Source organism: Pogona vitticeps, chromosome 5 (assembly GCF_051106095.1).
Source record: "Pogona vitticeps strain Pit_001003342236 chromosome 5, PviZW2.1, whole genome shotgun sequence".
Taxonomy (NCBI): Eukaryota; Metazoa; Chordata; class Lepidosauria; order Squamata; family Agamidae; genus Pogona; species Pogona vitticeps.
In genome coordinates, this window is record NC_135787.1 from 95,508,943 (window position 1) to 95,524,521 (window position 15,579).

Below are 15,579 nucleotides of genomic sequence, written 5' to 3' on the forward strand. Positions count from 1 at the left end.
AGCTGGGATTTACAAAATCTGGAAATAGAAATGCATGAGTTTTGGTAGGGAATTGGCATCTCTCACACTGAATCATGGGGGCTGAATCATGCGTTAAAATATATTTGGGAGGCATTGATGCAACCCTAGAATTTGTCTGCCATTGAGTGTTTTGGCTTTGATTGCATTGGGAGAAAAGTGATTAATAATTATAATTATAGTTTTTATTTATTTATACTGCACTCTATACCAGAGTGCATTCCAATAGTCAAAAACAGTTAAAATACAAACATGACATAATTACAATGATTAAAACATACAGTAAGCAATTATCATTCAATAAGGCAATAAACAATCAAAATAACTATAGTAACTATATAATAATTAGACTTCAGTAATTCTGTCCCAATAATTGCCTATTTCCATGGTCAACCCCTATTGTTCCAAGTTGCGCAAGTAGGTTTTTATTAATTCATTTGAATTTGTCCAACTCTGGTTCTACACGAAGGTCTTGCAGAAGGGAATTCCATAATTTTGGGACCAGATGAAAAAATGTGCTAAGTCTGGAGTTAGTCACCTTGGTCCAAGGGACTAGTAAGAGACCAGAATCCGCAGATCGAGTCCTCCTGCGAGGAATATGCCACCCCACAAGTTCCGCTAAATAATTAGGGCAAGAGAAATGTAATGGATCCTATGAGTTTCCATGGTTACTGGATCCTATGAGATACCAGGATACCATGAGAGGGGTTCCAGCGGCACTGTCTGGTGCTCCTGTCGAAGCTCTGGTGGATGGCTGGTTCTCCGTCGCTACTAGGGCTGTTGACACGATCGCACCCAAACGCCCTCTCAGGAGCAGAGCTCGGCCAGGACCCTGGTATACCCAGGATCTACGAGCAATGAAGCGAGTAAGGAGATGGCTAGAGTGCGTGTAGAGAAGGAAACCGACGGATTACAATAAAATTGCTGTCAGAATCGCAACTAACCGTTACCTGGCTAAAGTAAAGGCTGCTAGAAGATCTTACCTCGCTGACCGGATAAGCGATGCTTCTAATCAGCAGACGGAACTCTTCCGTATAGTTTGCGATCTATCCGGAATTGGTCTGGGTGAAGGGCCTCCCGCTAGCATCTCACATGACCAATTTGCATCGTTTCTTAAATCTAAAGTGGAGGCCATCCGCCGTGATCTTTCTCCTTTTTTAAATACAATGGATCGAGCCGAGATGGCCAGCGCTCCGCCTTGCCCGGTAATTCTCGATTCCTTTCAGCCTGTGACGCCAGATTTGGTGGACAAGGCGCTTGATCGCTGTCGGGTCTCCACCTCTTCTCTCGAGCCTTGCCCAGGCCTGTAACAACAGAATGGGCCACTGTAATAATTAATGGGTTCCCCTTGCCCTCAAGGAGACACTCGTTAGGCCCATTAGAAAGAAAACAAACTTGGCAATGGACGACATTGGAAACTATAGGCCCGTCGTCAACATTTCTTTCCTTAGCAAGGTGGTTGAGAGGGTGGTGGCAGATCAGCTCCAGGCGCTTTTGGATGAAACCAATGCTCTGGACCCATTCCATCGGGCTTCAGGCCGCGCTATGGTACGGAAACGGCACTGGTCGCACTGATGGATGACCTGTTGAGGGAGGCCGATGGGGGCAATATGTCCTTGTTGGTCCTCCTTGACATCTCAGCGGCCTTTGATACCATTGACCACGGTATCCTCCTGGGGAGGCTCTCTGAGTTAGGAATAGGTGGCCTAGCGCTTGCTTGGCTCCATTCCTTCTTGGAGGACCAGCCCCAGAGAGTACAGCTTGGAGAGAGGGTTTCGACCCCGTGGAGCCTCAATTGTGGGGTTCCACAGGGGTCGATCATCTCTCCAATGCTGTTTAACATCTACATGAGGCTGCTAGGTGGGGTTATCAGGGGGTGTGGAGCCTCGTGTCACCAGTATGCTGATGACACACAGCTCTACATCTCCTTTTCATCTACCTCAGTAGATGCCGTTCTGTCCCTCCAGCGCTGCCTGGAGACTGTACTGAAATGGATGCAGCCGAATGGGTTGAGGCTGAACCCGTACAAGATGGAGGTCTTGAGAGTGGGTGGTCCTTCCGTCAGTGGTATAGGTAACTCCCTTTCTTTCGGGGGGATAACCCTTGCCACAAAGAATGAGGTTCACAGCTTGAGGGTACATCTGGACCTGGCGCTTACCATGGAAACCCAGGTGGCATCCATGGTCCGCTCCGCCTATTTTCATCTATGGCGGATTGCCCAGCTGCGTCCATATCTTGATCGGGGGGCCCTCACTACTGTAGTCCATGCGCTCGTAATCTCAAGATTAGACCATTGTAACACACTCTACGTGGGGCTGCCTTTGAGGCTGATGCGGAAATTCCAGATGGTCCAGAATGCGGCAGCCAGGCTACTTAGTGGGGTGAGAAAACACCAACACATCTCCCTGACTCTGGCTGCTTTGCACTGGTTGCCCATCCGTTTTCGCGTCGACTTCAAAGTGCTAATGATCACTTATAAAGCCCTAAACGGTTTGGGACCTCAATATTTGGCAGATCATCTTCTCTCGCCCAGATCTACCCGAATCACCCGCCATAGCCAGCAGGGACGGCTGAGGGGCCTGACGCCGAGAGAGGCTCGGAAGGAAAAAACTAGAAACTGGGCCTTCTCAGCGGTGGCCCCTCGGCTGTGGAACGCCCTCCCAACAGAAATTCGGCTGCCACCCTTGCTGGGTGTTTTTAAAAGACAATTAAAAACTTGGCTATTTAGGCAGGCCTTCCCTCCAGTCAGCTAAGTATTTTTATTTCTTCTTTCCTTATCCTACCCCATCTTGGTAATTTTTTTCTTAAATTAATTGTCTTAATTAATATAGTAATTGTATTTTTAATGATTATGTATATTTTATATTGATTTTTATGTTGTAAGCCGCCCCGAGTAGACATGGTCTAGAGGGGCGGGGTATAAATTTAATAAATAAATCAATAAATCAATAAATCAATAAATAATGCTTTAAATGTCAAAACAAGTACCTTATAATATGTTCTTGATATGATGGGTAACCAGTGCAATGCCTTGCTTTGCTGGGAAATGTGGGAGTAGCACGGTAGGTTTAAAACTACTCGTACTGCGCTGTTCTGCACAAAGATGAGAGGACAAACTGCAGAAGAAGAGAGACCAGCTAACAAGCTATTACAATAATCCAGGCATGAAACCAGCAGGGCATGAACAAGAAGTTTCATAGTCTCAGGAGTCAGGAAGCGACGAATACGGCGAATATTAGCCAAATGGAAATTGTCTTGGCTGTCACATTCACAAATGAACGAAGCGACAGCCGATCATCCACTAAAACTCCAAGATCCCTAGTCTCTGAGACAGGTGTCACCAAGCAGCCCTGGAGAGAAATAGAGGAAACAGTCAAAGGGCAAGCGGGACGATCTGGGTAAAAGACCAGAACTTCAGTCTTGTCCATAATCGATTTCAAGTGGTGAGAAGAAATCCACAATGAAACATTTGACAAACAACCTGTCAAAGAAGTCCAGATTTTATTATTAAGCTCTGAGTAAGAGTGGTATACTTGGGTATCATCTGCATAGATACGATAGTGAAAGCCCTGTTCAGAAATTATGGTGACCAGGGAAAGCGCATATAAAAAAAAAAGGAATTGGGCCCAACACTGAACTTTGTGGAACACCAGCAGTGAGAGGAAACAGTTGAGAGGTTTTCAGTACCCAATGATACTGAGAATGAACAATTTGACAGGTAGGAAGAGAACCAAGAGTAGTACTTCCAGAGATTTCCAAAGAAGCCAACCTCGTCAAAAGTATTTGATGGCCAAGTGTGTTGAATGCTGCTGACAAATCAAGCAGCACCAACACCGATGAATGATGTTGAGCCTTGGCCAACAAGATATCCTTCAAGACTCAAGCGAATACAGTCTCATTTGAATGTCCAGCCCGAAATCCCGATTGAAATGGATCAATGGCATTAGGCTAAATAAGGAGTCAATATAAGTTAAGATAGAAAAGGAAGGAGAGAAACAGGTCGATAGTTAGCACAAACAGAAGGTTCGAGGGAAGGTTTCTTCAACAGGGGGACGAACAAAGGCATGCTTAAGAGAACTTGGAAATTTGCCAGTAGAAAATGAACAATTCACTATACTAGTCAAAAGTGGCAGAAGGGAAGGACCTATAACGGAATAAAGAAAAAAGGGGAAGGGATTGCAAGGTGTAGTGGTTAATGGAGAAGCAGACAGAATTGCAGAAAATTCCTCCTCTGATACCCAGGAGAACTCAAACTGGTCTCCTGTGGATCAAGAGGGAGAAGGACAAGGTGGAAGAGAATGTCAAAAAGGTTGAACAGATTTTTTTCAGTTTTCTGAAAAAAAATAATCAGCTAGCACGTCAACTGATGGAGATAGAGAATGATCTTCAGTTGTATTGGGCAACCTTGGGGCCAGTATATTCCTAAAGGTATTACATAACTGTCTTGGATTATGTGACTGAGCTGTAATAGTAGACTGATAGAAGGTCTGCTTAAATTTAAAAAAATACCTTCCCAGTGCTCATTTTAAAAGACAAGGAGAATGCTCTGATGGTGCATGCTTCCATTGTCATTGTAACCAACAAAGGGAGGATGGTTCATTTTTAAGCTCCTGAGTTAGCCAAGGCCGAGCAGGGCGAACAGCTCTCTCTCGGCAAACAGAGGGGGCTACCTGCTCCAACACCTCACTTGTGACTAATTGAAAAGTATCAGCTAGTTCATCTACTAAGCTAGACTGTAAATTATCATCTAAATGCTGTGGTCTTGACCAATCTAAGAATGGCTGTATGATCCCCTGATTCAGACCTACTATAAAGTTACTAGAGGAAGCCTACTTGCGGCCAGAGCTTCAACCTACGAAAACAAAAAGGCAGGGGGAAAGGGCAGAAAATTCAAACCATTGGTGACAAAGAGGCTGCTTCATTGCCCCAACAGTTAGGAAAAGGGAAGCTCAGCCACCCGAGCTTCCAACACCTCCCCGACTGCCACGACAGGTGCCAGTGCTTTGGAAGCCCAGGAAGCCTCCGCAGCAAATTTTTGGATTTGTTTTGTTTTTTGCGGCCCCAGGGGCTTGCAGTGTTTCGTCTTTATATTTTTGGTGTGTTTTTTGGGGGAGGGGGGGCGGAACGGATTAAATGGTTTTCAGTTCATTCCTATGGGAAATGGTGATTTGACTTAAGGATAGGCCTTTCTCTAAGTCTCACCATCCTCACAGGTGCACTTGGTTGGGATATGGGAGAGGGCCTTCTCTTTTGCTGCTCCTAGACTTTGGAACTCCCTCCCACATGAGGCCAGGCTGGCCCCATCTTTCCTATCCTTCCACAAGCAGGCAAAGAACTTTAAGAACATAAGAAGAGCCCTACTGGATCAGGCCAAGGGACCATCTACTTTAGCTTCCTATATCTCACAGTAGCCCCACCAGATGCCTCTGGGAGCACATGAGACAACTAGATACCTGTCTCCTGATACGCCTCCCCTACATCTGGCATTTTGAGGTACCTTTTCAGCCTGGAGGTTATACACCTTCATCATGGCTTGTAACCTGTGGTGGACTTTTCCTTCCCTCTGTCCAATGCCCTTTTAAAGGCATCTAGGCCAAATTCCACTAAGATCATGGCCACTGGTCCCATCACCTCCTGGGAAATAGAAGGGGAAGATGTGGAGGCAGTGACAGATTTTACTTTTTTGGGCTCCATGATCACTGCAGATGGAGATAGCAGCCATGAAATTAAAAGATGCTTGCTTCTTGGGAGGAAAGCAATGACAAACCTTGACAGCATCTTAAAAAGCAGAGACATCACCTTGCCAACAAAAGTCCGCATAGTCAAAGCTATGGTTTTCCCTGTAGTGATGTATGGAAGTGAGAGCTGGGCCATAAAGAAAGCTGACTGCCGAAGAATTGATGCTTTCGAATTTTGCTGCTGGAGGAGGCTCTTGAGAGTCCCTTGGACTGCAAGGAGAACAAACCTATCCGTTCTGAAGGAAATCAACCCTGAGTGCTCACTGGAAGGACAGATGCTGAAGCTGAGGCTCCAATACTTTGGCCATCTCATGAGAAGAGAAATCTCCCTGGAAAAGCCCCCGATGTTGGGAAAGAGTGAAGGCAAGGGGAGAAAGGGACTACAGAGGATGAGATGGTTGGACAGTGTCATCAAAGCAGCCAACATGAATTTGACACAACTTCGGGAGGCAGTGGAAGACGAGAGCCTGACGTGCTCTGGTCCATGGGGTCACGAAGAGTCGGACACGACTAAACGACGAAGGCCAAATTCCATCACGACATCCTTGGCAAGAAGTTCCACAGACTAACAAGCTGCCTTGGGTCCCTTTTGGGGAGAAAGGCAGGATAGAAGTATTAATTAATTATCTTAATTAATAAAAGAAAGGAAATTAAACAAATGAGTGTTTGAGTAAGTATTGTAACTCTTACTAAGTTGTGAAGCACTTTATTGTAGGCCTCAGTGTGAACAAAGGGAAACAACCTCTGACAGAAAAAGCAGAAAAATATAATATCAAATGTTTTACTTATGTTTGCTGTTAGTTATTATAAAGCAAATATGTGCACAAATGAAATGGATTAAAACATTCTAACAATGTTTAGTAGGATGATATTCTGATTTCAAGACAGAATAACATGTAATCATGTATGGTGAACAGTTCCAGTCATCAGATATATTTCACTCTGTTAGTTTTGTTCAGTGGCATAATTGATGCAACCGGTGGATTACCTAAACCAAAACTTGAAATAACAATTCAGAATTATATCTATGGGGCCTAACAGTGAGTGTCTTAGTGGCAGTGGTAAAACTGCTCCTTAAATACCTCACTTTGTTTGACAATCTTATTAATATCTATAACTTAGTTCTGACTTGATGGAGAATAACAAAAAAAAGAGAGCTTGTCCATCTTTTTTTAAAAGAAATTATGCATGATTAGGGAAAATCGACCTTTCTCCAGACTTCAATTCTAGACAGTAGTTGCCAAAAGTGTCAGTGCACTTAAAGCATCCATTAAATTTAATGACAAATATATTGGTCAGCAAAATCATTAATTTTTTTGTTGCTTATTGTTTATTTTGCTTTTGTGCAGCCCGATGAATATGATATAATTGTCAGAGAGCTTGGCTTCGAGATGAAGGTACTGCCTTCTAATAGGATGAAAACTGAAGAAGAGTTGGCAAAAGAGGAACAAGAGAGACTTCAACAACTAGAGGTATCATATCTGTTTATGTATATAAGAAATGTTCAGTATTCAGTATTGTATAGTTATTTTTAGCATCACATTTCTGTTCTGTAGAATGAACACAGATTTGTCAGTTTTCACAGATAGAGCACCAGTGTGATATAATGAATAGAGTATAGCACATTTGTTCCAAAACATGACATAAAACATGGCATGATGGGTAACAAAACACTGGAGATAAACTAATCTGTGCAGCTCTCTGCTCCTTATAAATTTTATGAATTATTTAGATATGAGCTTGAGAATACAGGTGAGCAGAAGTGACCTCTTGAAGATTACTTGATGTTTCGGTTGGAAACTTGGGTTGAACTAATTGAAGCAGGACAACTTTGGATTTCTATATGTTCAAAGAAAAACCACCTGACATTTACTAAGAGTGATGACAGTGCCTAAGTTGCCAGGAATCTTAGAACTAATAGTAGCAAAATTATTATTTGATTTCTGAGGTTTAGGAAGTTGCAATGTTCCCAATAACACAGAAGTTATCAAACCATATTGTCAGTTCTGTGAAAATATTCAGGAATTTAAAAATAGACCAAAAGTCCTATAACAGGTTAAAAGTTGTTAGGTTTTACTTATACAAAGCTTATTAAAATCTTCATTAGATGTACAAACTATAAAACAGATGGATATTATATACGCCCTGGGTATATATTGTACATTATGTGCAACAATACCTACCACTTTTATTTAAAATACATTTTATGAACACTGAGTCTCATTTAGTATACCAGCAACTTAAAGCATATTATTCCTCTGTGCAGGTGGGGAGCAGGTCTAATCCACACATATGAACTTTCACTACATTTCATTCTGACCTGCATAAGAGGATTGTTATGTGGATTAAATGAGAGGGAGAAATCCATTGGAGCACTTTGTTTGTTTCTTTATTTAGAGTAACAACATGATATAAGTGTAATAGACAAATGGTTAATAAATGTTATGTGTGATGTAATATATATCTATCCATATGTTGAAGTAATAAACTTAATTAAGACGTTGGCATATTCTGTTGTCCTGAATGTATTTTATATTGCAGGCTGACCGAATACGTCGAATGCATGGAAAAGACGAACCAGAAGTCAAAAAGAGTGGCAAGCACATATCCGCTGATGATTTGGCAGATGGGTTCCTCCTTGATAAAGATGACAGACATTTCCTTTCTTACAAAGTACTTTTTTCTTCTTTCTGAAGCTGAAATAAGGCACATGCAGAGTCTGGGGCAAATCGCAAAGATTTTCAGAAGTATAGATAGTTTGGAGGGACGTGGTGGCGCGGAGGGACGTGGTGGCGCTGCGGGCTAAACTGCAGAAGCCTGTGCTGCAGGGTCAGAAGACCAACAGTCGTAAGATCGAATCCACGTGACGGAGTGAGCTCCCGTCACTTTGTCCCAGCTCCTGCCAGCCTAGTGGTTCGAAAGCATGCAAATGCAAGTAGATAAATAGGGACCACCTTGGTGGGAAGGTAACAGCGTTCCGTGTCTAAGTCGCACTGGCCATGTGACCACGGAAGATTGTCTTCGGACAAAATGCTGGCTCTATGGCTTGGAAACAGGGATGAGCACTGCCCCTTAGAGTCGAACACGACTGGACAAAAATTGTCAAGGGGAACCTTTACCTTTACCTTTTAGATAGTTTAAGGCAGTGATGTCGAACTGTGGCCCTCCAGTTGTTCTTGGACTTCAACTCCCAGAAGCCTTCACCACCACCTCTGCTGGCCAGGATTTCTGGGAGTTGAAGGCCAAGAACATCTGGAGGGCCACAGTTCGACACCACTGGTTTAAAGAATGGTTACGTAGCACTACTGACCCAAAAATTCAGGTTTGTTGTTGTAATTGTATTGTGTACCTACAGTATGGCCAAGTTGGAGGAGTCCACTACACCCCTCTTAGACACAACCCATTAAATGATGTAACTCTTCCTGGAAGTGTAGAAAGAGGCTGACCCGATGAGTCTGCTGCTCAAGAGAGGTGGATTCATGGTTAGTGGTAGGAAGATAGTGGGAGTGGGCTTTTTGAGAGGCAGTGCTTCTAAGGCCTTCTTGGGTTCTGGCTAGGATTGCCAAGCCATATGGCTTTGATCAACAGCACAGAAGGTCACCTGCATCCTGGACCAGTTTGTTATTCAGCACCTGAGTCTTGTGCTGAGGGATGTTTCTGGCATCTGTATGTACAGACACCGCCCAACACTTTGTAGCCACCTGTCTTATTAGAGAATATTGAATTGTAAATCGAGATTATCATGGAGTGTAGAAGTCTGCCCCCACATGTGAATTCCTGCTGTTAGGTCCAAGTTGCCTTCTTATCCAGCAGTCTTTGTGCTCCCTGACTTGACATTCAGTCACTCTTCACTGAACAGTGAAGACGCTTCTGGAGAAGGGGATAGTGCCAAGGGACCTACTTCTGTTGCCCAGACACCTGGGGCTTCTTAAGTACAACTCAAAACCTCACTGCATTATAATCTAAGGGTGAGGGTGACCTATTTTTTGCAGTCCTTGGGCAAACCTTGAGGAATCTGCACTAGAATTCCTTCTAACAACTAATTTGAAGGAACTTAAGCTTTCTCAGGAAAAGATTTGTAGAATAGCCGTGAAGATTATGCTTCCGGTGAAGCTTTATTTTGAAGAAAATAAAATCCAGATATTCTCTTTCTCCTCTGAGGTAATCAGCTGTTATTTTTATAACACTCCCGACATTTGGATCATTGAATAGGCACCAAGAGGGCAAACACAATTCTATAACTATTGGTTCTGCTACTTGTTCAGCAGAGTTGTTCATGACTTGCTATCTTTGCTTTGGATATTTTATTTATTGTAATTTCACAATATTTAAAAATTCTGTTTAGCTACATCTGTAAAAATTGGCTGTATGGAGATAGAAAATGGGAGGAGCATCCCAGTCCAGCCAGTTCTGTTTTTCATTAATGACTATGCCTCATATTGGTCTTAAACGAGGTCACCTCCAGAGTGCAGCACCATCTAGCAAACAAATCAAAGGAAAGTTTTACTGATAATATTTTCAGTGCTTATAATTTTTTCTGATTAATATGTAACCTCTACTAAATAGGATGGCAAAGCAAATATCGAGGATGGTGAGTATGAGCAGAAAGAAAATGTAAATAGAGAAGAGCATGACAGCAAGGAAGAAGGAGAAGAGGAAGAGGGAGAAAGTGAAGAAGAATCTGATGCTGAGACCGTTGATAGTCATTCTGATGGTGAAATGGGTGAGGGACATACAGAAGAAACCAGTGCTAATGAAGAACATAAAAAGAAAAGTAAAGGAAACCAAAATAAATTGCAAGTTAACAAGCATAACACTGTGAGGGAAGCTGCCACATTGGAATTGCCATATTTGTTTGCAGGTAAGAAAAAATATTGACACTGGCTAAAATGTATCCTGTGGAGGAGCTGTAGCGTCTCATATATATCCGTGTGTGTGTGTGTGTGTGTGTGTGTGTGTGTGTGTTAAAAAAGGTGGTAAAACTGTATTCTTAAAAAAGGTAGATAATTTACAATAGTTTTTAAAATTACAACCACAACTACTATTTTGTGTCACTTTTCATGTATTTAATGAAATAGAAAAATTCCTCTAGTAAACAGTCGGGTTACACATCTTCTTGTATATTATGCCAGAAATACCTGCTCCGTTTTATAATGTTGCCTTTCTCAGAGGCGTCCAAATGTAATAAATATTTGGATGGAATCTGCATTTATCTAATTATATAACATATTTGTGAGTTTTTCGAATAGCCAAAATTTTGTAACTTAAGCTTGCCAGCATAAATTTACCACCTTTTTGAACACACCAGCATAAGTCCAGCATTGTAAATTTCAGTGGTAAATTGCTACCAGTTAAGAAATTGGCACTTGTATCTTTTGTTCTGCACTAATCATGGGACGACAGAGGACGAGATGGTGTCATCGGAAACGACTTAAAGACTAAAAAAAAGCAAAATCATGTGACTTAAGACATGGCAAGAAATGCAAGTTTCAGCTTCTTAACTGTCAGTAATTTACTGCCCAAATGTATGCTCGTGAGATAAGTAATAAGATTCTGGCCACTTTTCCTGAACAGTAGTAAAATACCTTATTTACAGGTACTGATATAAGGGGGGTATAGCTCTAGGTTTGATAAGTATCTCATCACACTGCATGATATCTGTCCTAAAACCTTTTGCAACTATCTAAATTATGTATCTATAGCAGAATTATACATGGATAGGTTTACTGTCTGTTTTAAATTACTGTAATCAAAGCTTTCAATGGGCTTTTATAGCTCACCTAAACATAAATAACAAGAGCAAAAGATACTAGTCATAATATTGGCAACCCATTGTTCTTCTGAAGGCATTTACAGTACATATTTTAATCCTTCTCTAATAATCATAGGTCAGAACTTTCAACCATATTATGTGAAAGTTTACCAGATGTTTTTCTTTATTACAATAGCTCCAGAATCTTATGAGCAACTGAAGGCATTGTTGTTGGAAAGATCAATAGATGAGCAGCTTCTTGTGATAGAGAGAATTCAGAAATCCAATCATCCAAGCCTTGCAGTTGGAAACAAAGCTAAGTTAGAGGTATGCTTTTGTGATTAAACACATCATTGAAAGAAGAGTTTGGGAGAAAACATGAAGGGGGTGAAACAATTTGCCTTCAGTAATTCATTTACCAGTTATCTTACAAATTGTATTCTATAGAAACTGTTTGAATTCCTTCTGGAATATGTTGGGGAACTGGCACGTAAGGAGCCACCAGACCTGAAAACAATAGACAAGTTGATCCCGTAAGTTTAATAATGTGTCTCGTTATTCCAACATGTTTAAGGGAGTTGACTGCGACACACATATATTTCATTGTACTGCCCCCTCTTCTTGCCAGTGGAAACTTCTATGCATACAGTTAAATTTCTTTTTGTTAGTTCAGTATCAGTTTAAGAGAGTTGTCTTGTTGACGTGTATGTGCATAAAGACAAAAAGTTTGGTTAACTGTTTCATTTTGCAGAGACAGAGTGCCGACTGAACAAGTGACAAAGAATAGTGACAGTTAAGGATCTGATCCCTACCTGAGAAAGGATATACATTAGGCTGCTATTTTGACTAATTGATTCTAGTGTTTAGTATTGCTGGAGTTGGGTGGGGGATGGAACAGTCTTTAATGTCTGTGATGCAGTTTGACACTGATGACCTTTTTTTTAACAGGACCTTATATGATCTTTGCCAGATGTTCCCTAAAGCGGCAGCTGATAATATTAAATTCATCCTTCAAGATGCTGTTCATGAAATGGAAAAAATTCAAGAAGTGAAAAGTCATGCTTTATTTCCAGGATTAGATATGGTATGTTTCATTTTACTTATTTGTTATATTTCTAGAAGGCTTTTCAGACAGTAATCAAGCGTGCTACAGTTTTTTAAGTACCTGCTTCCTTCTAAATCCCAAATAAGTGCTTCTGTTCCAAATCCTCCTCTTATAAAGTAGGCATACTGTGCTCTATGTCTCACTTGTACAATCTAATGAACATGGTATACAAGGAAAGGATGAACAGGGAGAAGGAAAATGAGCAATTCAGGAGCTAATTCTTACATAATATTACATCAGTCCTTCAAACTCAGATTGTGATTGTTAACAAAAGTAGTCAAAACGAGGCCAAGAAATAGTGAGATGATGTATATCTACTGAAAGAAACCCCAAGGTTTGCAGAAGTACAAAGCGGAAAAATAAATGAGTGAGGGAAGAACTCTCAGTTCAGTCTAACTCTTGAGTCCCAATTCCTCAGGCCAGTCTACTTCACAGAGTTGTGGTGATGCCGAAAGTGAGAAGAAGAGCCATATACACCCTAGAGTCCTTTGGAGAGTATAAAATGTAATAAGTGTATAATGTCAATAAATGCGTGTCAGTAGGAAAAAGGTAAGAGGCCATTTACTGCTTGGCTGTAACAGGAATGTACCAGTTAGTAGGTGAGAAGGCTGTGCTGTGGCATTTCATTACAGGACTCAGTTGTACTTACTGCAAATTTGCAAGATGGTTGCTGAGGAAGATAATTTGGCATAAGGAGGAGCAGAATTGCAACCAGTGACTTCCAAAGAGAGAAGAGGCTTCCTGTCTCACTGCTTCTTCCAATGTAGCTAGATTAAATCAATGGATATTGTGGCTTCCTTTTAAGTAGATTATTTCTTTTACTATAAATATAGTATTCTGGGAGCATTGCATATTGCAGAAAGGCAGTAGTTATCATCAGCTAGATTAAAACTTGGATCCATCTTGCACTGTAAATCCATACATATTGTCTTAATTTTACTGGAGTCACTTTGCAAAAGGTTACAATAAAATCTCTTAAACCATTATACTTTTTAGCTGTGCTTGAACATTCTTCTGAGCCTTGTTCTGTTGATACTGTTTCCCATTCATGAAGCTACCAGTACTTACGTCTGCCACTTTCTATCCAAAAACTCATTTGTACATAGAAGAAAATGGCATTACAGTAGTTGGACTCATTAGCAAATCAGTGTTGTATGTGTGTAATGTTTCATGGCACGTATTTATTTGAATATTTAGTGGCCTCAAATGGGTGTACATTTTCATACAGAATGATGTTCCCATAACAACATTCTGTATGAAAACAGGAGCTTTTAGGCATGGAGAAAGAGTCATACTTCTGCCCTTTCCCATTCTGTATGATTACATGACTGGATACTGTACCAGGCCCCACAGGTGTAGCTCCAGGGGTGTTAAATTGATGCTGAATTGGGCATGAGGATTTTGAGCATGTTAAGGACATAGTAATATAGCTATTGGTGTTGTTTTGACAGTGAATCTTTCTTTCTTTCAGCTCATATATTTGAAAATTATTGCACTACTTTTTCCAACGTCTGATTTCTGGCATCCAGTGGTAACACCATCATTGGTTTATATGAGCCAGCTACTTACAAAGGTATGTTAGTGATACCTTTCATAACATGGAATTTCATACTTTCAAAACTAATAGGCAAATAGCTAAAATGTGTAAAGCTGAAACTATTTAAGAACAGATAGCATATGAAACCAGATAATGTGCTTGGTTGTATCATCTCCACAATGAGAAGGCATGAGATAGAACTTTGGATATTGAGCATCTTTCAAAAGCACTGTAAGACCTTTCTGTATTATTTAGTTTTAATGGCCAGGGTGGAAAGTGTTTAGTAGAATGGCATAAAGATTGTAATTTTCTGCAATTCCACTGCTGAACTTGGATAACTGTCTATATCACTAGGCTTAATAAATGTGTGAGGAAGTACTTGGCAGGTGTTTGGGACTAAATGGGGCAGAATTTGTGTAGAATTTAGGAAGGATGGAGCAGAAAAAGACGGTACTATGTGACATAAGAGCCTTGGAAGGTGAAAGCTGTATTAACCCTAAAGACAGTAGGTCCCAAATTTTTTGACTTATGTCTCTCTTAACTTACAGGCCAATGGCTTCCCCAATATGATACTTTGGACGATGGGGAGGAGAAGGGAGGATGCCCAGCCTAAATAGTACTTCCATAGAAGTAAAAAAAAAATTGGGAACCTAGGATTTGGATCCGAAGAAAGGAGGAGGGCGAAGAAGAGAAAGGAGGGGGGGGAATACAGATGGGCATCAAGGGAAACTGAGGCCAGGTTGAAGGCAGCGCGTGGGGTCCCAGGGAGCTCTCCTTACCTGGCCTGCCCTGCCCTCATCAGCTGATGAGAGGATGGCATCCCCTCCCCTCCCAGACCCATGGGAGCCCTTTGCACTTGGCCCCTCTGACCAGCTCTGGGACCTGCAAACAGATCAGTGGGACCTGGGCTGGGCACCAGCATGGCTCTAGATAAGGCAGGACTGCATGCAGTGATGGTGGCAGCTGCAGAGGCAGAGCCCTCAGCAGTGGGCCCACATGGGGCTGAAACAGCAGATGCAATGGTGATGTTTATTTATTTATTAAACTTATATACAGCCCATCTGGAACTTGTATATTCTGGGCAGTTTACACAAAATATAAAAAATAAACTAAGAAGGTATAAATGAGCTAAAGACACAAACCAAATTAACAGCAGAATCCAAGATGGAAAAAGAAAAATAGGCCAGGTGATGGCTGTAGGGAAGGCCTCCTGTATAACCATGTCTTCAAGGCCCTCAGCAAGGGAGCCAGGCTTATCTCTGCAGGCAAATTATTCTAGAGATGAGGGGCCACTGCCAAGAAGGCCCAGTTTTTAGGGTTTTTTTCCCCTTTGGGCCTCTCTTGGCATGAGGCCCCTCATCTGCCCAGTCTGAATGGAATGGGTGATATGGGCACAATTAGGCAGAAGAAGGTGCTCTGCCAAGTATTG

At 41.6% G+C, this 15,579-nt stretch overlaps 1 protein-coding gene across 1 annotated transcript in view; it reads left to right on the plus strand.

Moving 5' to 3' along the window:
• Positions 1-15,579, plus strand: part of NOP14 (NOP14 nucleolar protein) — a 36,322-nt gene that overhangs the window by 10,415 nt on the left and 10,328 nt on the right. The window contains exons 6-12 of the mRNA XM_073000997.2: positions 7,106-7,228; positions 8,298-8,429; positions 10,323-10,617; positions 11,705-11,835; positions 11,956-12,041; positions 12,457-12,592; positions 14,085-14,186. Of these exons, the coding sequence (XP_072857098.2) occupies positions 7,106-7,228; positions 8,298-8,429; positions 10,323-10,617; positions 11,705-11,835; positions 11,956-12,041; positions 12,457-12,592; positions 14,085-14,186 (1,005 nt within the window). The remainder of the gene's footprint in view (positions 1-7,105; positions 7,229-8,297; positions 8,430-10,322; positions 10,618-11,704; positions 11,836-11,955; positions 12,042-12,456; positions 12,593-14,084; positions 14,187-15,579) is intronic.